General features: G+C 48.0%; 7 protein-coding genes across 7 annotated transcripts; 2 read left to right on the top strand and 5 right to left on the bottom strand.

Moving 5' to 3' along the window:
• Positions 1 to 526: 526 nt before the first annotated feature.
• LY89DRAFT_638631 (putative metal tolerance protein 3) lies at positions 527 to 2,655 on the bottom strand. The gene is made up of 2 exons (XM_018211589.1): positions 690 to 2,655; positions 527 to 622 (listed from the first exon to the last, which is right to left on the bottom strand). The coding sequence occupies exon 1, from the start codon at positions 2,380 to 2,382 to the stop codon at positions 1,000 to 1,002; it is 1,383 nt and encodes a 460-aa protein (XP_018075287.1). The 5' UTR covers positions 2,383 to 2,655; the 3' UTR covers positions 527 to 622; positions 690 to 999.
• A 1,096-nt stretch (positions 2,656 to 3,751) lies between these two features.
• Positions 3,752 to 5,290, bottom strand: LY89DRAFT_715236 (uncharacterized protein; the record flags this gene model as incomplete). Its single annotated transcript, XM_018218187.1, has 3 exons — positions 4,500 to 5,290; positions 4,226 to 4,392; positions 3,752 to 4,192 (listed from the first exon to the last, which is right to left on the bottom strand). The coding sequence occupies exons 1-3, from the start codon at positions 5,017 to 5,019 to the stop codon at positions 3,752 to 3,754; spliced, it is 1,128 nt and encodes a 375-aa protein (XP_018075286.1). The 5' UTR covers positions 5,020 to 5,290.
• A 1,241-nt stretch (positions 5,291 to 6,531) lies between these two features.
• Positions 6,532 to 8,909, bottom strand: LY89DRAFT_729745 (nucleotide-diphospho-sugar transferase; the record flags this gene model as incomplete). Its single annotated transcript, XM_018219406.1, has 6 exons — positions 6,532 to 6,876; positions 6,932 to 7,592; positions 7,644 to 8,581; positions 8,631 to 8,737; positions 8,790 to 8,817; positions 8,877 to 8,909. The coding sequence occupies 6 exons, from the start codon at positions 8,907 to 8,909 to the stop codon at positions 6,532 to 6,534; spliced, it is 2,112 nt and encodes a 703-aa protein (XP_018075285.1).
• A 959-nt stretch (positions 8,910 to 9,868) lies between these two features.
• On the top strand, positions 9,869 to 11,226 carry LY89DRAFT_419534 (uncharacterized protein). Its single transcript, XM_018207396.1, has 3 exons — positions 9,869 to 10,039; positions 10,508 to 10,715; positions 10,760 to 11,226. Exons 1-3 carry the CDS (start codon positions 9,974 to 9,976, stop codon positions 11,140 to 11,142), a joined length of 657 nt encoding a protein of 218 aa, XP_018075284.1. The 5' UTR covers positions 9,869 to 9,973; the 3' UTR covers positions 11,143 to 11,226.
• LY89DRAFT_419426 (uncharacterized protein) lies at positions 11,220 to 11,673 on the bottom strand. The gene has a single exon (XM_018207395.1). The coding sequence runs from the start codon at positions 11,540 to 11,542 to the stop codon at positions 11,297 to 11,299; it is 246 nt and encodes an 81-aa protein (XP_018075283.1). The 5' UTR covers positions 11,543 to 11,673; the 3' UTR covers positions 11,220 to 11,296.
• A 1,360-nt stretch (positions 11,674 to 13,033) lies between these two features.
• On the bottom strand, positions 13,034 to 15,663 carry LY89DRAFT_419606 (uncharacterized protein). The gene is made up of 7 exons (XM_018207397.1): positions 15,232 to 15,663; positions 15,078 to 15,182; positions 14,918 to 15,026; positions 14,730 to 14,753; positions 14,106 to 14,681; positions 13,272 to 14,057; positions 13,034 to 13,201 (listed from the first exon to the last, which is right to left on the bottom strand). Exons 1-7 carry the CDS (start codon positions 15,256 to 15,258, stop codon positions 13,137 to 13,139), a joined length of 1,692 nt encoding a protein of 563 aa, XP_018075282.1. The 5' UTR covers positions 15,259 to 15,663; the 3' UTR covers positions 13,034 to 13,136.
• A 174-nt stretch (positions 15,664 to 15,837) lies between these two features.
• On the top strand, positions 15,838 to 16,823 carry LY89DRAFT_778571 (uncharacterized protein; the record flags this gene model as incomplete). Its single annotated transcript, XM_018222221.1, has 2 exons — positions 15,838 to 16,491; positions 16,538 to 16,823. The coding sequence occupies 2 exons, from the start codon at positions 15,838 to 15,840 to the stop codon at positions 16,706 to 16,708; spliced, it is 825 nt and encodes a 274-aa protein (XP_018075281.1). The 3' UTR covers positions 16,709 to 16,823.
• Between the last annotated feature and the right edge of the window lie 3,757 nt (positions 16,824 to 20,580).

The raw sequence follows: 20,580 nt of genomic DNA, 5'->3' as shown, positions 1-20,580 counted from the left end.
GTTACACAAGCTCCATCTAAGTCAACACCTAGCTACACCGAGTCTCAGGCCAAAGCTTTGGTGCAACTCCCCGCAATCCGCGCGAATCGCACGAATCGCGCGAATTGCGCATATCGCGCCCACAGCGCATATTGCGCAAAATGTGCCTTTATCTCTCTTGTTCTCTCTACAGATTTCGAAGCTACAACTAAAGTCGCAACATGATCCACAAGAAAATGATTAATCACAGTCCGGTACTCTAGATCAAGTTAAGCAGGAGTCTAAGATTCTCTGGACGTTTGGACAATTATAACTAAGATTCTTGGTTCTGTACCAATTCTCGTGATCCAGGTCATACAGCAAGAGCAATTCTTAAAGATCAAATGCTCATGTAGCGAAATCTATAAAAAAAATAACAATCTTCCTCTGTGTATCAGTACAGTAGCTTAGACACTAATTGTTCCTGAAGATATTGCAAAGGTCCACACTTCTGGACCGACTTTAAAGCCACTTAATTTCAGACCTTGAGTGAGGACATCAGGACCTCCGACAATAACAACACAAGAGGGACATTGGAGATCAAGGTTGAAAGATAGTTGTTTTCGTTCCAACCTTCGGCGCTCGTCTGACATCCGAAAACTCACTGTTCATCTCAACTTCGATAAGCCACTTGTCTCATCCCAAAGTCCATCAGACGAAAAGGTACGTACCATAAGCGAAGCAACTCTGGGGCTCGCTCAACTGAGCAATAAGAAGCTTGATACCTCGAATCACACCGATCTCATCCAGCCCAAATCTCCATGTCGCTATGAAAGAAGATGAAGTGGAAGTCATAATTGGTTCTCATTACTGGATACAAAGTACAGCCAAGATCTGTGTGCTCATTAGGCTAATCCCCACAATCCAAAGCAAAGCATTCCGAGCTTGCAAACGCCGACACCCAGGAGAACCCATATCAACACAGCTTTCTATAGAAACAATTCAGAAGCATTTTTATCTTTCAAGAACTTCCTCTCCGCTTCAAATATCCTTCTTGTAAGCGTGCTCGGGCTTATGAGTAGTCTCATAATCGACATGAACATAAGCTCTCTCCACATCCGGAAGACTTTCAAGCTTGATCTGTAACTCCTCTGCAACATCATGTGTATCTCTCAAACTGCTACCGGCGTTCATGACAACGTCGACTTCAGCGATGAGTCTTGGACCGGAGTGATACACGCGAACAGTGTCGATTCCTTCGATTTCCGGAGAGTGAGTCAGGCAGACGTAGGTAATGAGTTGTTGAGTCTCAACTGATGCAGTGACGCCGACCAAAAGCAGGAATTCGGAGAATGCGGTATGTAGCCAGATGCAAGAGATCAGGACGGACAATAGGATGGCTCCCATGGGATCAATCCACCATTTGAGCTTAGAACCACCGACTGAGGTCAGAATACCGAAGCCGTTGATGAAAAGATCGTTGCGGTGATCTTGCCAAAGAATGTTGATCTGCGAGTACTTGTCTTTCAAAGCCCAGCAATAGAGGAACAGCCCCAGTTTCGTGCAGAAAGCTGTCGCAACTGCGATGACGGATGGCAGATGGAACTTGTTGAGTTCGTTGTGATTTCCTTCCACAAGCTCGCGAACAGAGAAGGCGATCAGAATGAAGGATACCGCTGTCATCAAGAAGCAAAAGACGATATTGCCGACGGTTTCCAGACGAGCCTTGCCAGATGGGAATCGACTTGGGTCAACACGTTTGACAGCACGGTTGCTGACAATCAAAGTGACATTTGACATAGGATCGAAGATGGCGTCTGCCATAGTTGTAAAGAGAGACAGAGATCCAGAAGAGATAGCACCATAGAGTTGAAGGCCTGCAAGAGCGATGTTTGCCGCGAATGATCCATAAACTGCGATCTGGAACTTCAGATGGTCCGCGCCTGCTTCTTCCTTTGCTTCTGCTCGGTGATCCTCAACCGGCTTGAGCATACGCTCGATGTTCTCATTTTGGTTCTCGTAGAATTTTTGTATCTTCCTTGCTTGGTGGGCACTCTTCGTGAACTTTATAGGCCCGCAACCGTCGCGCTTTCGGGATGTATTGGCCGCGATAAGCTTCAACTCATTCTCATTCTTGTAGGCTGAAGATAGCTGGTACGGATCGTTCTCGCGCGTGTATCTGGGCGGTCTTTGCTCTTCGAGGTCGTTCATGCTTGCTCCATGTGTGGTGTGTCGAGAGATTGGGTCGTGTTCTTCGGTGGGAGGAGTGACGGCTTCATAGGCAGTACTTGCGCCAGGTTTCGACGAGTGATTGGTTTGAATCGGAGTATGAGTCCCAGAACGAGGCTCTGAACGGTTCGGATGGATATGGAATGGATGAGGATGCATGGTAATGCTGTTGGAAAGGTCCGGAGGATTGGCCATGTTGAAATTGTCCGGCAGCACGAGGAAACAGCTGCAGAATTAGGAGAAATATGTGGCTATGACTGTGAAAGGAGGATTCAAAGAAAAGGTATCAGATTCAATTTAGAATCTGCTGGATGTGGGGGGGTCGGTGGATTGTTTGAAGAGAATGACCTGCCTTGCTGCTGGCGGTGAGCTTTCGAGCTTTCACCTGGGGATCGACTGTGGGACGCGAAGCAGCGCTGTGTGGCAAAGCTTGGCATTGAGGGATTTGATTTCATTGTGTGGTTTTGTTGAGATTGCCGTCTTACCTTGACTGTCGATGCCATTCAAAAATTTAAAGATGATGAAGATATAAAAGATGAAGGTGGGAGGAATTTAGGTTTCTTAAGTTTCTAGAGTGAGAACCTGGAAGGCACGAAGATTTGTCGCGTTATTGGTCTTTCTGTAACTCGAAATGTGTCAGTCAACCCGCAATTTCCCGATTTACGTACCGAGGTATTTCTCTTACCACACAGAAGCACTTGCTCTCGCAAACAACCAATGCTATGAGCTTGGTTTTTATTGAATGTTCCTAGTGTTTGCTTGTGTGATGAAGCTGCTCTAGCTCGCTATATATTAAGAATAATGTGGAAGTCTCCTCTTGCATGCTATTCTCCAGAGGGAATGTCCTTCAAGTCGCGGAATGTTGAGAGAAGAATCTGCCTTTCCACTTCAAGTCTCTATTGGCAATAACTTATATTCTCGTTTTTATACATCGATATAAGTAAAGGCAATCACTTCGAGATCACTTCGAGATCACTCCGATGCACTTGGAAGGGGTCTTTATTACAGACCCTCCAACAAGCTATGCAGTCATAGCCCTCTTCATTGGTCTGTTTTATTCGATATGATTGGGCTACTGGTAATCATCTGTTTCGACTGTAGTTGTCAAGACCAGTACCTTCACTACATCGCACAGGCCTGCGTTGCTTTGTTTTCCATGAGATGCGTACTCTAGTGGCATATTACTCGTTATGTTGTCCCGGGCAATATTGACTAGAGAGCAAGATGTCTCCTCTGTAGGAGTTGTGTATTATCGACAAGATTTTGACCCAATGTTAGTTCCTCAGACATCCCCAGATCCGAACAATGGCAGCACAGAGTGCCCGGCCCAAGGATGGACAATCAGCTCGAGTCGCCAAATTGTTTGTAGAGCTCTGAGTACCACAGAGCCATTTATCAGTACCAGTAGGCTTGGTTGCCGGGAATAGCAGATAATGTACTCTATTGAGTACATAAAGCTGGTATTGAATCATTGGCTCGGATTATCGATGCCATAGATGATGATTTGCCGTTAATTTTTGCCGTTCAGTCGACTTCTCGTATTAACCAAGGTACTGGGAGACTATCAAAATGGTATTTGAGACCCCGCATTTCTTTTCCTCGGTCGCGGCGAAGCACCTGATCCTCCAGCTAGTTTTCGCTTGCCCTTCAAGGGCTCCAAGGGCTGCATAACAAACTCCGGGGGCTGGGGCCAGAGGATCTGGACCATAGGAATGTCCACCATCCCCGTATATTCAAGCAGATTCTGAGTCTCCGTAACTGCTTTAGCCGTGTCTAAGCCCATTCTGACCATTCTCTGAAGATCCAATGCGTTTGGTCTTTGCAAGGGCTCTCGCATCAGACATATCACGACCAGGTCAATCAAGCCTTTGGAGTATATACTAGGGTCGATATCCTCTAGATCTGATCCTTGACTCTTACTCCATGTCTCCTGTATACCCACCGGCGGTGCTTTTTGACCGACCTTTATTACTTGCACCAATGGCGTCCTAAAGTCTTTCGTTGTCTGTCTGATAAGGCAGTGCATTATGCACCCTACCTGAAAGATATTTGACGTTGTCCCCTTGCGTGGGTTTTCTAATTGTCTTTTGATCTCCGGGTCTGCTTCAGGTGGACGATAAAATGATTCTCCAGCAAAAAGCTTCCCGATACCTGTCTGGTCTGTCTGTTGGTCCATCCTAGGCTCCTCTATCGCCGTCCCAAAATCTGCAATCTTCAATATAGGGCGCCGAACATGATCCTCATCCCGATATCCCAAAACACATTGCTACACGTCAAATCATAATGTGCTATCTCCGTTTCTGAATTCCAACCCGGAGCAGTATCGTCTTCAGTCCCACGACCCATAACCGCTAAACCAAGAGCGAGACAGTAAAACATAGCCCAAAGATCGACCTCAAGAATCGGCGTTCTTGGCGGTTTAACAATCTCATTCTTCCTACCGGTAGGTTTAGGATTCAACAACCTCCCCAAATCCCCATCAGGACAATACTCCAAAAACAGCCTCACGACCTCCTCTCCCAAGTTCTCATCATTCATAACAGGCCCATACATCCTCAAAATATGCCTTGACTGCACCTTTTCCAACATGGATAAAATCCTGCCTTCCACAAAAACATCTTCCCTCTTGTCAAACTTGGCAATCTCGCACTCTTTCGCGACGACGTGTTGGATAGCGGGCGCGGTTTCGGGTGGCCCTTCGTAGGACCAGAGACCGGCGATGCCGTAGCTTCCGACGCCGAGGATGCGTTGGCCTTTGAAGCCGGATTGGAGGCGGGTTTTCCAGTTTGTATCGCTGGTTAGCCAGCCTTCGTCGTCGTCGAGTTCTGACATGTTGGTGTATATGGTGGAATATTGAGGTTCGATCCATTGTTGTGAGTTCGTGGATTGTAGCAACAACGAGAATAGAACGGGAGTTGAGTGTTGCTGGAGAGTTCTTTGTGCGGATACTACAAAGGATGAAAGGACATCCGAAGAGGTTGATTGTTATTGTCAAAGACAATGACATCTTAAAGATTGCCGACTTGAGCATTGTCTGCGTGGAACCATTGCACCACGAGGTACCGGTTGACTTCCAATAATGCATCTACCCCTTTTCCAAGCGACTTCCTTCGACTTCCCCTTTCATCCAAAAAAAGCCATAGCTACAGAAGAACTGAACACCTAACGACCAATGGTAATTTATCTCACTGGTCGAAAAGCGAAAAAAAATAATTCGAAAAAGAAAATGGCAAAACCTTTCCTAGATACCAGCCAGAGTATCTAGGGGGATAACAGATTCAAGGGAGGTGTAGTGAGTGGCATCTTCGCGGGCAACAAGAATCTGATTTCGATTGTTTTGGACTCGACCATTCGGCCGCCCCACTGCTCAATTACACATCTTTCTGTTTTTGCTGGCAGGAGAATGCTTATTTGTTATTATATGGTTCCTAAGCGTAGGTAGGTAGCGAATGCGAGCTAGCCCGGATCGGACTATCGTCAACAAGAGGCATTCATTCACCTTCAATGTGATTGCAGTACCGAGAGCTTTGAGCTTACGAGCTCTCTGCTTTTCTTCTTATATATGTTCATTGATGAGACTATCTAAATTTGTCTGTTAGTACTGTGATTTTCCATCTACTGTCGAGCCTATGAAACGTCCTGGGACAATAAGTGAGGCACAACTAATTGAGGACAATCTCTCGCCGGTTCTCCGAGTATGGATCAATTGTTGATGATCTATACACAGTGGATCAACTAAATTGGTACCAATAATGCACGACATGAAAGGAAAGAGAATCAATTTGAGGCTATACTTGCTGCTATTACTTAAGATACAAAGTGACACTTATCGAGGTTCAAACGTCGAAGGCAAATAGCCATTATGGAGCTGATTCATAAATGAAAATGGCTGATTGCAATGCTCTTAAGTTCCCATGAGTTCTGGGCCATTCTCACAAAGATTTTCTTTACTGGCGAGGTACTTCACCTCCTTTTCTAAGCGAAGATCACTTGCATGTAGGGTGAAGAATATGCCACCAGTATCATCCTTTCATTATCAGGGTATCTGACTAGTCGCATTCTGCATGAATTTCATCGCATCCTCCATCATGACCTGGTCCAACTGCTCAACCTCCCACCCTTAAATACAGATCGGTGCAAAGGAACTATGGAACCAAAAATGCTAATGAAGTATGCAGCGAGATGCAATGCAATGCAAGTACACTGTACAGTATGCTGATGCAAGAGAATGCATGCTCGCAACACAGCAAGAAGAGAACAAAGAACCCATGCCAAAAAAGGAAAAAAGTATTGTACATGTTCGAGGCATAATAGACATTAAGGTTCGGTCCATCCCGCTTCAGCTCACGTCTCCAACACATCCTTTTCCTCCTCAGTTGCCCCTGCTGGCGTTTCCTTGACTGGAAAGGTCTCATCCTTTTCCCACATCGCCCCTGGACCATGATAAGAAGGCTCCTCGATCGTCGTTCGTGGAGTAGAGTCAGACCCAGGTGCTGACCCAGATGCTGAATCTTTTGCTCCGCTGCTCGGCGGGACTTGTGCAACGTACGTTGGAGAAGTCACTCCCTCCGAACCATATGGTAGTGGTCTCAGAGGTATCTCACGTGCAGGAGCACCGTCCATACCCAACTTATTGGCTAAAACCACTGATTGACGCCGAGCCAGCTTTTCTAACTCCGCCGCTGGATCCTGTAGTCAAGATTAATATCCACATAATTTCCCTTGCTAGAATCGAAAGAAATACCCAGTCCTCCTGCGAAGGAACTCCTTCCGCAGCTGGTAGTTCACCCTCCTCATCTCGCTCTTCTCCCCAGAAACTGGGCCTCCGGATAGGTGCAGGAGTCACAGGCAGACTAGGCCGCTCAAGTTCTGTAGGGAAATCTGTGAGCTTCATACTGTGTCTTCGCCCACCTGGACTGGACACCTGCGCAATACCTGAGCCGTATCCCTGCAGTAATTGGATGTTACCCTTGCGACTTTTCTGCAAGTTTCCAATGTACCGTTCTATTTCAGGGATTTCGTCCCAAGCATTCGAACGTGTGTAAGTCTGCCATGGATCAGCTGTCGTGAGCTGAATGGTTGGAGTTGTGGGAGTGACCGGTGTGCTGCCTCTGGCGTCCTCAGCGGAGGGAACTGAATTAGGAGTAGGGTCACTGCTGCTAAAGGTTTCTGTGGCAACATTGTCCTCTGGAAAGACTCTAGTTGGCTTTGCAGCATCTTTCTCCCACGGGAAAATCGGGGCCGGTTTCTGGTAGGTTGGCGTCTTGGGCACTTCATACCACATATCTTTGGGTGGATCTGGGTAACGTTCTGGGGCTTGGAAGGGGGTAAGGTCGGAGGACATGTCGTAGTGAGTCGCTGGGAAGTTCGATGCTTCAGGCTTGGAATCGGAGGGTGGCGGCGCCCTGTCAACTGTTAGCTTGACACGTAGGACTTATCAATCATTTGGTTCTAACCTGCTTGCATCCCATGCGGAATATTGAACTTCTGGCTCCTTCGGCGGCTCGTAATAAGACGGTGGATCGTGATGGGTTTCCAAATTCGTTTGTACTGGTGGAACATAAGCTACTTCGACATCTCTTGGAATGTCTGTCGTTTCATGCAAAGATTGTTCAGCAGCAGCAGTTGGTTGGAATATCTCACTATCCGTCTGTTCAGGTTGGTATGCCTGTGATACTATGGGAGCTATAGGCTGAAATTCGCCTTTTGTATGGTAATGTACGATGGTCGAAGCTCCTTGGGAAGAACTATCGACAGACTGTTGTCGATCTTCAGTTTGATGTCCGGGGTCGCCTTGAGGTTCACCCACTGATTCTTTGTAATGGCGATCATAGACAGCCCACCATGTTCCGACCATTTGGTCATAAGGAGTGGAACCCATGTGGGCGTCTCTACCTTCCATCCAAGGTTTCTCCTGGCCAATAAAATGGGCCATGCTTATGCTCGATTGGAAGTGTCGAAATGCTGGAAGATACTGGTAGTGAGCTGAAGGGGTGACATTGTAGGTGAAACTTAGGCGATTGAAAGTGTTTTTGAAGTGCATGTTCAGCAGACCTTGATCTGCCCCATCGAACGAAATCCCTCTGTCTGCCATCGCCTTTAACGCATAATAATCGCCCATATTCGGGGTCAAGACCATGAGACCAGTGTTGAAGATATCAGGCCATCCTATGTCTGGTGCCGCCGAGAACGGATCTGGTAGACCAAATAGCTCATCTGGCGCACGCAGTGCAACCATATCCGCATCGACGTAGACTATCTTTCGAAATTGGACTTGTCTCCACAGGTTGATCTTGGTGAAGGTCGAATGTAGGTCTGGGCGATTCATGAGGGCTAGATTCGTGTGATTGTCGCTGGAAAATCGTTCGACGGGAATAATAAAGTCGAACTGTGTCTACTAATAGATCAGACATGCCCAATGGAAATTGGGGGAGAGATTCTACCTGTAATTGTGCCATCGCATCCGCCGATACCGTGTCTGTCGTCACCAAAATGGCGAGCTTCTTGGTCGTGCCAGCATCTCGTAAACTGTGGGCAACCACCAATGCGCCTGGAGAAGCTTCAATCAGTACGGAACAGTATGGCAGATGTGTGAAACGGACCTGGGAGGTATCGATCACTCGTGAGGAGCTTGACAGCGAACGTTAGCACGGAGAATCAGATGTTGCTAGGTACAGAGTTCGACTTACTGTCATGTACACATCTTGATCTGGAGAAGCCATCGTTGCTATTGCATAGCCAGATACCGACTTCGCAGATGTGGTTGGAAGCAGCTTCTCCACGAACTCCAGATCAAGTGCGGCGATTGTTGGAAGGTAAACAGAGGAGGAAGGGTGCTTTGATTTTACCCGAAGCTTCGTTGTGCTAGGGTTCTTGCTGCTGTGATGAGGGAGGGGTAACAGACCAGAACCAAAATTCTGGGGACCGAGAAATTAATTTATGCTTCTCAACAGTCAGAGCTGTGGCTGTTTGTGAATAATTGCAAGAAAAATAAATAAATGCATCAAAGAATTGATCGTGGCAAGCAAGCAAGCAAGCATGCGGCGGCAGGGAGATTGGATCATTGGATTCTTGAAGCTATCAGTAGAAAAGACCGTGACCGATGACGGCTGGAGCTTGGTCCCTAGTCCCTAGCTCGCTCCCTCTTCCAAGCTTCTTCTCCGGCCAGCAGTCTTCATTCGTCCACCGTTTCGAGAGCATATCTTCACTGCTCGTTCGATCCTATCACAGCTTCACCCGCCACCAAGCTACCCCGCCAAACCGTTCTGCATATCTGCATATCTTTCCCACTGTGTACATCGCAACACCCAAATTGCGTCGTGTGACAGTCAATGGGATTTGGGTGCTGCTCGTTGCGGGGAGCCGAGAAATCAATTTGTGCTCCAAACCCAGAGACCCACTGATTCTCCGTCATAGCAACAACGGTCGCACATCCACGGCCATCTCGAGAAAATTCAACCGACGACATCTGACTCGAGCCTACAATCCCCTTTGGGGAAACCGTTGGTGGCGGCGAGACATCTCAACGCCTTGCAGCCTTCGATTGGAAACATTGGCCTCAACACTCACCGCATAATTACAGTACGACCCTGATACGAGTTTGCTGCACCACCATATTGGCTCTCACGCTGCAGAGATACTGCATGCAGCAGCGCAGCAGCAGGCCACACTCACATCATCCATCACGGCATTCCAGGTTGACTTGAACACCAACATACACGTGACAGTATAGCGGCATATCATAGATCTTAACGTCCTATCCTATTGTGTGGATACAGAGCCCAAGATGCATCTGATACAGACAAAGGGACGCTTTAATTTCATGGAACTCCCAGCAGAGCTACGATTGAAGGTGTGTGCATGCTTTCTATTGTCTTGTCCCCATGGAGTGTGCTGTTTCCCATCTCCTGTTCGTATTTGGTGGATACCGGCGGAGCCAGGGCAATCGCAAGCTTAGTGTTCAAGTGTTACTGAGGGTTTCTCTGAATGTTCCATCCCGATACCATCATTAAGAAACCTGTAGACACGTTTCAAGGCTGAGTCTAAAGGCACTCGGAACGTTCGGATGAATCATAAGATGATGATAGCCTTGTGCCTGCTTCAAGAAAATGTTGAGTGATATAATCTATGTAGAGAGCATCAACGAGGAATCAGAGCCGTCCATGGAGACATCGTTTGTGCTGTTCTATTGTTTATTGTCTTGTCATTGCTAAGAAACCTTTGTCAAAGTATCACTTGCCAGAGTCCAAGTTGGGGACTCGGAAAGTGACTTGATAATATATCAAGAAATCTACAGGATTATGGACCTAACTTTATGTAGATCTATGAGCTTCTCTTGATCTGCAATGACGATGTTGAGCTTCCATGTGATGGACTTGGCGATCGAGAGCGACAAATTCGACTGATACGTGGTGTACCACTCTATCCATGTCCTCGACCAGCGGTTGCAATCATGCAAACATGCAGATTGGCGAACGAAGAAGGAGTTCCTATTCTATGGGGCAAAAACACTTTTGCCATCTGTCTACGTATGTTACTCCTTCCAAAATCTCACTCTCTAACCAATATCTAGCCGTGGACCTCATGGAGCCATTCTTCCTCCACAGACTCCGCTGGTCAACAATTCAACACATGGCCTCTTTAACATTTACCAGCAATACAACTCCACTGCCAGAATCCTTTTCGTCCCATCTCAAACGCAACTACATACGGCCACACTTCGCCTGTTCCGGCCTCGACATTCTAGCCCGGTACTCACCAACCGATTTCCTCTACTCGCCCTACGGCCCCGACGTCTGCATGAGTCTCAGCATCCGAAACTGGGTAAGCACAAACGTAACGCGCGCGGAACTAAACGCCATTCAACAAGAACTCGAAGCCATGATGGCAAACGATCCTCCCTTCACGACGTTCCAGAATGCCCCAGACCACACAGACGCTGATGCTCAGACCTAAGCAACCCCCCAACCCAATTTACCCCCAATTTAAAATCCTACGATAACGCGTCCCACAAACGAGAGACCGAAAATCCGATATCTAGGAGAGATTGAACTGGAACATGCATATCTGCACCCGCACACATCGTATCAACGTGTCTTGCACTCCTGTTTCATCCTGGGAACATGTGGGGCTCAAAGCTCGTTTCTCTATCATCAGCAAATGTGGAAATGCGGCAAAGTAGAAGTAACCCGGCGCTTGATAACCGTGTTACCAAGGACGTGCTTTTACTTCTTTTTCTTTTTCTTTTTTTAAACCCGCGTGGCTTTTCCTTCCTGGGTGACGACGGCCGGTGCTGTGGTGGTGTGGCGCCAACTTTTGAGTTCTGACAGCCTCTTTTGCCGTTGGGAATGTGCATTGTCTTATGGGAGACGGGGATACGGAACGGGAATTATTGCGAATAGCAGTAGAGCTGTTCTTGAGAGCCTATGATATTTAATCAAGTAACTTTTTGTTGGATACGAATCTATAACTAAATCGTCCTGAGAAGCTGAGGACGTTCAACGGAGCCACATTGTTTTTTTTTTTAGATACCAATCCATGACCAGAATGCCCTTTGTTACAACATGACCCTTTTTGGGCTGGCTTGGCTCGCGATTTCAAGATACGAGGGCCTCGATCTGAGAGGCTCGTTCGTGGGATCTAGGGTGGCGGATTAGAAGAGTGAGAGTTATCAAAGTTTATTTCATCTGACACTGATCCATCCCAGACCATCTGACGCAGGGGTAGATTTCAGTGGGGAAGCTCAAAGGGGGGAAAGGGAAGGGATAGGGCTACTGTACAATTGATACAGTCAGGATCCAGGGGGAAGCTGACGGCACGGAAAGCGGGATGATGCAAATCAGCACGAAAAGTGAGCATTTGATTTCCGTCCAATCATGGACCGAGCTACGTACAGCACAGAAGTGTCAGCTTTTACGAGAGCCGAGTGTTCTAGAAGGCCGGGATTTTTCTTCTTTCCCTTCGTAATGCTTATCCGTGTTGCATTGCTTTGGTGGTATTGTGGTATTCGCTTCCTAAAGGTGCTTGCTTGTGGTGCAATCCAAAACATGCTTTCCCGTGAATCACCCTTAACGCCTAGTATGCATGTGAAAACGAGAAAAATACAAGTGTGGTTTAATGACTCCTAGTAGCTTATGCCCCGTCAGCCTCGTCTACCGTGTCTTCAATTGTCACAGCCTTGGCTTTCCCCTTTTCCTTGCGACGCTCCTCTTCCTTATCGTTGCTTGGCGCTGGGGTAGACTCTTCGGTTGATGTGGAGGGACCGGCACTCGTCGATGTATCCTTTACGCTGCTTGATCGAGGCGGTGCAGTACTTTCGGACGTAGATGGTGGTTCCTGGCTCGATCGGGGGAATAATTGAGATGCACCCCAGTTCGGTAGTATATTCGTGTCCTCGTGTTCTGTAGACTCCGTCGCATCGCTTGAGGTCGTGGTACTTTGCGACGTGGTATTTGGGATCGAAGCACCAGATTGGTCGGCCGTCACGGATGGCGGAGTATGGATGGCGTTCGTGTCGGACGAATCAACAGATGACGCCTGCGAGTGACTTTCGGGATTTACTGTCGGCGTGGGTGTTGTCAATGTATTATTAGAACTCCCACCCACACTCGTAGGGCTGAGGAATGTTTGTTGGATAGTGGTGGCTGTGGGGGCCATTCCTGCTTGTGCTGCAGGTCCAGCACCGTTTACCGAATGAGGAACACCAGAGGGACCATCTAATCTTTGTAATGGCAAAAGTGACCATCCCTCTGGGATCGTTACCCCAGGCGGAAGGTCAGCACTGCCTGCGGGAATGGCGGTCGTATTCGGACGGACTCCATGTCTTTGCATCGGTGGGACGTTTGCCGTTGATGGCATCGTGTGCCTGCCAGCAAGAGGTCCTAGTTGTGGCATTGGAGGCATCTGAAAATTGGGTGCCAACGGGTCTACCCCTCCATTCTGCACAAGTCTCAGTCGAGCAAGCTCGGCTTGTAAGAGTTGAACCAGTTGCAATTCTTGTTGCGTGATCTGGAGACTTCGGATGTCAGCCACAATTTGTTGTTCAATCTGCTGCAGCTGCTCCTGTAGCTGTGAAGAATTAGCACCTGTCAGAGAAGGACCTGCTGTGGCTTGGGGCTGGGGCTGGTTTCTTCTGGGGAACCCCAGCTCTAACCCATATATTCTAGCTCCTCCACCAGCGGCAGCATTCTGTTGACCTGGCTGAGGTCCCCCAAGATTTTGTGCTAGGTCTTGAAGGTTGGCTTGGCCAAAACCTACCCTCAGAGGTCCAAAATTGAGCATGCGCATCCCACGATTGGGAGCTCCATCACCGGCTGGTGGTTGAGCTCCCTGGCCATCCTGCTGGCCAGGATTCTGGGCTTGAGCACCTTGACCAGCTGCGTTTGCGTTATTCGCGGCACCTGGAGGATGTTGACCTGGTGGGCCATCCACGACTGGCCGTCGACACGTAGGACATACTTGCTGGCGTTCGAGCCAGCTTTTCAGACATCCGAGATGGAGAATATGACCACATGGCAGCTTCTTAGGTCTCTGGCGCTCATTGACCATCCCAGCAGCGCGACCTTCGCGGGTATCTTCTATATTACGAGCTCCAGGGGCAGTTGGAGGTCTCGGTGGATTGGTCACCGACCAAGGCCGCATTTCTTCGCGGCAAATGATACAGGTATCCTCTCTCTGGATGTCCTCAACCGTGGCATCTTCATATTTCGCATTCATATCATGCGTGGCTCTGCGATATCGTAGGAAAGCTGCCAAGCGCTTTGCGAATGATCGAGCTGTCAAGAACAGATCACGCATGATATGGATTGGTAGGCCGTAGAACATCAGGAGGATGACAAAGAAGGAAACGTAGATGCACAACTTCACAAAGTCTAGCTGAATTAGTATGTCGTATTCGTTATGATGTGATGTCTTCTTACCTTTGATGAGGTCAAGCATCAAAACCCAATGTCCCTTCGCTTCCCAACCCGGTACCTCGATATCCATTTCGTCCACATCATCTTCGGAAGGCAGGGGTGCTGTCGACTGAGCCGCATCACTTCCTTCACCGGCTGTGGCTGCGGCAAGCTCTCTCTGTCGGACCAGTTCGGCTCTTTCCTCCCTGACTTCTCTTCGCCGCGCTGCGAGCCTTTCCTCGGTCTGTTTCTTGACCACCTTAGCCTCAACCAAGGATATGCAATATCTGAGCGCTGTTCCAAGAGAAGATGTAGTAAGAATGGCGAATTCGAATAAGAACATGACCATCATATTTGGACGAGCTTGCTGGATTACTGTATTGATAGTGTAGTTCATCAACCACAAATCAAACAGTACACTCATCGTCAGGGATATCGTTAATCGTAGATGGAAGAGGCGCGGGTTCGCAGGAGGCTGTTGTTCCAGGACTTCGACTCGTCCGTCACCAATCCATCCCCAAACTTTTCCTGTCAACAGAGCAACGAACATCACAAGAAACCATGCTCCCACCTCCTCGCGGAATATGGTCATAGCTAAACCTTCTGCGAGTTAGTTATGTATCTGCTTAGCAGCTGGAATATACTCACATGTTTCCGTTATCGCAAACCAAGCTTTAGCCAAAAGGATTAGCACAGTAATAAGCTTGAGAAGTCATGAAAAATTTGGGAAGTGGGAACACTTTGGGAACTGCAATGAACGATGGTCGTTTGCTTTCTAATCCAGCTCCGAACTTCCTGTACAGAGCAATAGAGATTCAATATGGGAATATGCTTACCCTTTTCGCTCAATTGCTCAACTTCTATAGGTCGTAGTGGTCCATAGCAGAGCCGTTGAAGGCCGTAGGCAAAACTGCCGTAGACAAAAAGGATCAGGTTGATGAGTATCTGCGCCGCTATTAGCACCTCTTTCCTATGTGAATACAACGATTGATGTACCATCAAGCACAAATTGCTCTGGGCCAGATAAACGCATGCTGAATAGAAGTTGGCCCTTTGATTGAAGGCAGACACAACTACACCGGCTGCCAAAGCCGTAGATGTCTTCAAGGTGTTAGTGTTCCGTCCATGTCCAGCTCAGAGGAGAGCTTACCACGGCGTACCACCCGAGTCTCCCCATCTTTGCTGGTCTTCTTCCTTGCTGGTATCCAGTTGGCAGATGGCCGTGGTAATCGTGAAAGGTTATGTGCCCATTCCTGCGCTCGCAAGTTGGCAGAATGTTTGTAATGCGTGGGTTGTTGGTTGGAGCTTCCAAGCTGGCCTCATCTACTAGCTGCTCAGCCACGTCGGCAACGCCACACTATCAAACACCGATCGCCGAAACTGAAAGGATTCTTTGTCTCTGGCTACAATGAAGTATCAACTAGAGCCAAGAAGTTTAGGCCAGAAGAAAATTATGTCAGAAAAGTTCCTGAGATAAATTCACAGGATGATGTAATTGCACGTTTTGGAACATTCAAACGCGATTTCGTGCTGCTATCGGAATACTCGTACCGGTACCCAAGTTCATTTCTGAGGGCTATTTTTTGGCCGGCGACCGAGACACAAAAATACCTCCTGAGGATTCGGCTTCAGCCTTGCGATTACATCAGATACAGGATTGGTCAAAATTATACATATTCTCCTGCAAAGCATGTAAAGTCGGCCACTCTTTTCATCTTTTTGTTAGCGGCATAAGTTGTCCCGCCCTTATTAGCAAATGTCTTCCAAGCTCCCTCCGCTTATTACACCTCCACTGCTTCGATATCTACGCCAGCATCCTCAATTGCCAAAGAATACATGGTATCTCATCGCAGCTGTGACGCTCACTATCCTCAACCGCCCGGATGAAATCCCAACTGTGTACAGGCATGCACTTGAGCACGTGACTAGCTCGAATGTTCCTGGATCAGAGAGTCAATCATCTTCGGCTTACGATGTCCATGCTGGAGATTTTACTAACAGCGTTGGCAAGGCGAAGCTTAATGAGGAGCTGAGAATCCTACGAAGAACGCGAGAAGCGTTACTGAAGACTAGTGCTGTGGCCGGTGCGCCAAAAGTCATCAATGCATGTGTAGCTCTGAAGGAGGCGACACCACAGCATCTCAGTGATGTTGACAAGTTTTCAGTAACGGGCAGGAGTGATGATATTAGTGGTCTGTCTCTAAGTTTGGTGTTACGAAGAGGCCAACAATTTTTCGACAAGATCTACGGAAAGATATCAGGGAGAGTCACAAGGATGATGAAAGATTCAGGCACAGAGGACTTGGATCAAATAGCTCTCCTCCTCTATGGTTTCATCTTGTCCAATACAACTTTGCTCGACCAAGCAGAGACAAGTTACGTCCTCATTGCGGCACTGATCCCTCAGGACGTAAGTCTGCTGGTAAATCTCGAGCTCACATTGCTAAGGTGCATAGTTAAATCCACAATTGAAAGGACATCTCAAAGGAGCATTGAATGGCGGGGCCTCGATTGACGAGGTTAGAGCCGTGAGAGAAGTCGTCATACGGATATGTGAAAGCGCTGGAATGAAAAAGTTGGATGGTATGGTTGGTTTTGGGTGGCAGGGCGATATAGCAGATCTATAAAGTTTCAAAGCAAAAAGGTTTAGACTGTGAGGGTGCCTATTTGTAACTTAGGAATGCCTTCTCGTTCAATATTTTGACCACATTGTCAAATGATATCATACGGCATTAAATCACGCAATACGTATCCATACCTAGCTAGGTAGGTAGGTTATCTCAACTGCTTGAAGTCAAGGAGATCCAGAGAGCGAGACAAAAGTGCGCAGAGTGAGGGTACGTGGCTATCATCCAAAAAGAAATGCAACATGTGAACATCATTCGCCTCTTATTCCTCTATGAAACTGATCGCGATCAAAAGCCACCCAATCGAGCCCATTCCTCGAATGAGTAATGCATTTGAATCGAAAGAGAAAACAACCTCCAAAAGTTCCCCTATCTTGTCCTGTGCAGTCTGGGATGATTGGAAATTGGTAGCACAAAATTCATTTGAAACTCCGTGGCATCATACATAATCGCATAGAAGTTGGAACCAAGATTTCCTGCATCTGGACCCGCGATTTTACGAGCTTAGAAGACGAAGAGTGAAGCCAAAACGGAAGGAAGGATTGGCCCCCTGGAAAATGAAAGAACCTCAACAACATCATGTCCCGTTTCCTAAAATATCAACCATGCATGAGCATGACGAGTATCGAAACCTCAATAATGCATCGCGATCAACTTGTCGCTTCCATCACTTTAATTTTCAACCTGCAGGCTTCGTGTTTTGCAAGCTTTGCAAAAATCAATACTTCCCTTCCCGAACCATGCCGGTCTGTCGATCTTCAAACGCATCCCCCTGACATCCCAAGATACGGATCAAAAAGAAAGTTTACACCTGCAGCAGTACCTATTTTCATCAACCCCATGATCGACTCATTAATCACGAAACTGTATCTTTATCCTGGTCTTATGCTTGAATTATTCTACGGACGCTATTGACGGGATGCTGCTTTTCCCTGGCACTGCTTCGTTCATGATGCACCCGACTTTGTCCCGACTGACTTTGGGCAGAAGACCGGATCCAGAACGCCTCAAACCCGTATAAGACGCGATGGAATCAATAACTGCAACCCCGCCATTGTTCTGGAACTTTGAATGTCAACACTCAAACCTTCGACATGTAATTGCGAGCTGTCGTACGATCCCACGGGCTATCTGTTGCGTGCATTTCCGCCGCACGAAGTACGAGCACGCATCTCCATGTTGCCATCCAGTACCATAACCAGATCATTGGAACGTGGCGTCTGTATCCCCGCAGGCTTTCCCAAGAAGAGGTCAAGCCTGGTTATCGACGCTTTATGGCTCCGGGTTCGGGAAAGGCATACGATTTAGTGCAAGAAGTGACAGGGACGATATTGGAGTTTGGACTCACGACAAGTCCGAATCCGTTTGGCGAGTGAAGGACATCGACGATAACATCGAGTCTAGGACCCTTTGCTGTCCGCAGGAATCAACATCGAGATGCGGGGGTGGACTGGAAAGCATCCAGCGACCTATCACGCCATGATGATTGGACAAGTCCACGCACGGGACGACCGCCTCCCGCATGCCAAAGAGTTGTATTCGGCGACCAATGTCCAAAGAAGGTTAGGGAGAATCGAAGAAGGCAAGTCATGGTTTATCACACGTGGCTCCTCCCAGTCATGAAGATACTGCAGGGTCATTTCCATTGGGCAATGGCGGCTACAGATCCCAACGATGCAGAGATATCACACGCCCATGTACATTTCCACCATGTCGGTTTCCAGATGTCCCTGGTTTGCTGGTGCATCCGCGAAATGAGATCAGCAATACAAGCACCAAACGACAGCGAAGGCCCAGGAGTGCGGGTGAAGAAACCTGAACGCTGATCTTTCAGTGGGGGTTACTTTAGACAAAGGCTAAATGCTGCTTTGACATTGGCTGGGGGTGGCAACTGCCAGGGGCCAGCATGAGAATCGCATTCATTGGCTGATTCTACGACGAGAACATGTTCCTGGAATCTGACCACCGCCGTTCTTGGACACGAAGAGCCTCAATCTTCAGTTCAAAAATAGCATTCTCTGACGGGTGCGAGATTGCGTACGGAGTGTCGCATGGGCATGGAACCCAGCATGGCTGGGAATCGATACATCGACAAGAACTGTACGGATTCCAAATCGGCGGGTCTCAAAGCAGTTGAATGATATCTATGGATATACTTTCTTATTGGAGTCATGCAGTGACACTTCGAATTGGTATGAAAGTTCTGAAGTTCTGGACTCTGGACGCTGGAGTTTCCTTTGCAATCAAATGTCTGTTATCGCGATTCCCGAGTGTGCGGGCTCCAGCTATTCCGCAACAGGGTCCTGTCCGGATGTGGATTTAAAGTTCCTGGCACATGCAGGGATGTGGTGAGCAAACGCGGTTAGCAGATATGCTAAGTTGAACAGGTCAACCTTGCGAAGAGCTCGAGCTAGTCGATTCCCATCTGGGTGGAAACTTTGGACTCCCAAAGCTTGGAGATGGCACGGACTTTCAGTCTAAGTGCCGATCACGGGCATGGACTCTTCGTTTCTGGTTGGAGCATAATTGGCAAGTTTCTGCCAAGCGAGTTTGGCTTTCGTGGTGATGGTGTCCGCGAGGGGGTTTGTGGCTTGTTCTTTGGGTTGACAAGAAGCCATGAGAACCGTGTGCTCTTCGTTTGAACGCACTCGGTTCGAGCTGCCAGACCAAACTCCAAGGTTTGTATACTCGGACGCGAATTGTGGCCTGATGTCTGGTAGCGCCTGGTCGGAAAGCAAATTAGCCACGGCGATAGGTGCTCTCCACAATGGACAGGAGCTACAGAAGAGCGGACATCCTGGGGTTGATGGAGGGCATCGCTCGTTGATGTATCGGCGGTGTCGTCCAGAGCATCGACGCCATCAATTTTCTGGAAGCTGACGGAAGCCTTCGCTGCTGGAAACGTTGCGTCGCAGGCAATCTCACTGCATGAGTGTATATTCTCTGGCAAACCGTTGGACTATCACGATAGAAACTGTCGGCGCGACTCTCCACGGCGAGTTACCAATGCAGTCATCAGAGGAGAAAGACTCTGCCCTACCAGCTTTCTACGACTTTCATTGGTCCCCATACTTGAAGCGGTGAGATGTCGCATCGTGGCAGGGTTTGTGTGGATCTTGGCTGGTCTAACCCTATCTCGGTCTGACTGGCTTAAACTACTCACTCGGTCAATCCGGCCCTAAGCCTTAGGGGAGAGAAGGCATCACGGGAACCAGGGGCACACAGAGATCTGTGCAGCAAGGTTGGATGAGATGAGGCTGTGCGTCACCACCTTCACAAATCGTCGGTATGAGGTGCATCATTCTTCCTCGGCCAAGGTCATGAATGATTACGATCACGGTCACGATCAGAAGCCAAATATTGCACATGCTATGAAGGCAACAGTTTAACAGCTGCATGCCACACCGAGTCTTGTTAGCTGTCATCAGATGAACTCTGTGTGTAGGTTGCCTAGCATTGAAATCCGGGATGCTGCATTTTGAGTCTTTGACCCCACAATCAGATCCGACTATCTCTGGAAATTTTAAACGACAACCCTTTCTCAGATCATCATGTTATTATTCAAGCGATGCAGTACCATGCCGAATTTCGTGCCTCACTGAGGCAATGGTTTTTTGTTTGAGAATCGACGCGAGCAACCAATGTATCTTGGAGGATCCAGTCTCATATAAAGATCTGACGCCGAGTCCGGGCAGCATGTATTTGATAACCAATCACCTCTTTACTCCTGGCAATAAGGCTGAAGGATCATAAGGCTTCATTCCCGATAAAGTGCATATACCAGGATGTCCCAAAACCCCCGCGAAAAAGGGGTCATCGATTCACTCTTCTTGGGCTTTGCTTGGCCACTGAGCGAATTTCAGTCAGTCCTT

This window comes from Mollisia scopiformis (genome assembly GCF_001500285.1).
Source record: "Mollisia scopiformis unplaced genomic scaffold LY89scaffold_5, whole genome shotgun sequence".
NCBI classification, from domain to species: Eukaryota; Fungi; Ascomycota; class Leotiomycetes; order Helotiales; family Mollisiaceae; genus Mollisia; species Mollisia scopiformis.
Note: the sequence above shows the minus strand (reverse complement) of the source record. Positions and strands in the feature narration are given on the sequence as shown.

Bases quoted from the DNA above. Each gene is read 5' to 3' on its own strand.
- LY89DRAFT_419426 (XM_018207395.1), bottom strand. From the start codon at position 11,542: ATGCACATTCCCAACGGCAAAAGAGGCTGTCAGAACTCAAAAGTTGGC.
- LY89DRAFT_419534 (XM_018207396.1), top strand. From the start codon at position 9,974: ATGCATCTGATACAGACAAAGGGACGCTTTAATTTCATGGAACTCCCA. The intron at 10,040-10,507 runs GTGTGTGCATGC...AACTTTATGTAG, and splicing joins CAGCAGAGCTACGATTGAAG to ATCTATGAGCTTCTCTTGAT. The intron at 10,716-10,759 runs GTATGTTACTCC...ACCAATATCTAG, and splicing joins CACTTTTGCCATCTGTCTAC to CCGTGGACCTCATGGAGCCA.
- LY89DRAFT_638631 (XM_018211589.1), bottom strand. From the start codon at position 2,382: ATGGCCAATCCTCCGGACCTTTCCAACAGCATTACCATGCATCCTCAT.
- LY89DRAFT_419606 (XM_018207397.1), bottom strand. From the start codon at position 15,258: ATGGGGAGACTCGGGTGGTACGCCGTG. The intron at 14,754-14,917 runs GTAAGCATATTC...TTTTGGCTAAAG, and splicing joins TGAGCAATTGAGCGAAAAGG to CTTGGTTTGCGATAACGGAA. The intron at 13,202-13,271 runs GTGCTAATTCTT...TGACATCCGAAG, and splicing joins AGCAGGTCCTTCTCTGACAG to TCTCCAGATCACGCAACAAG.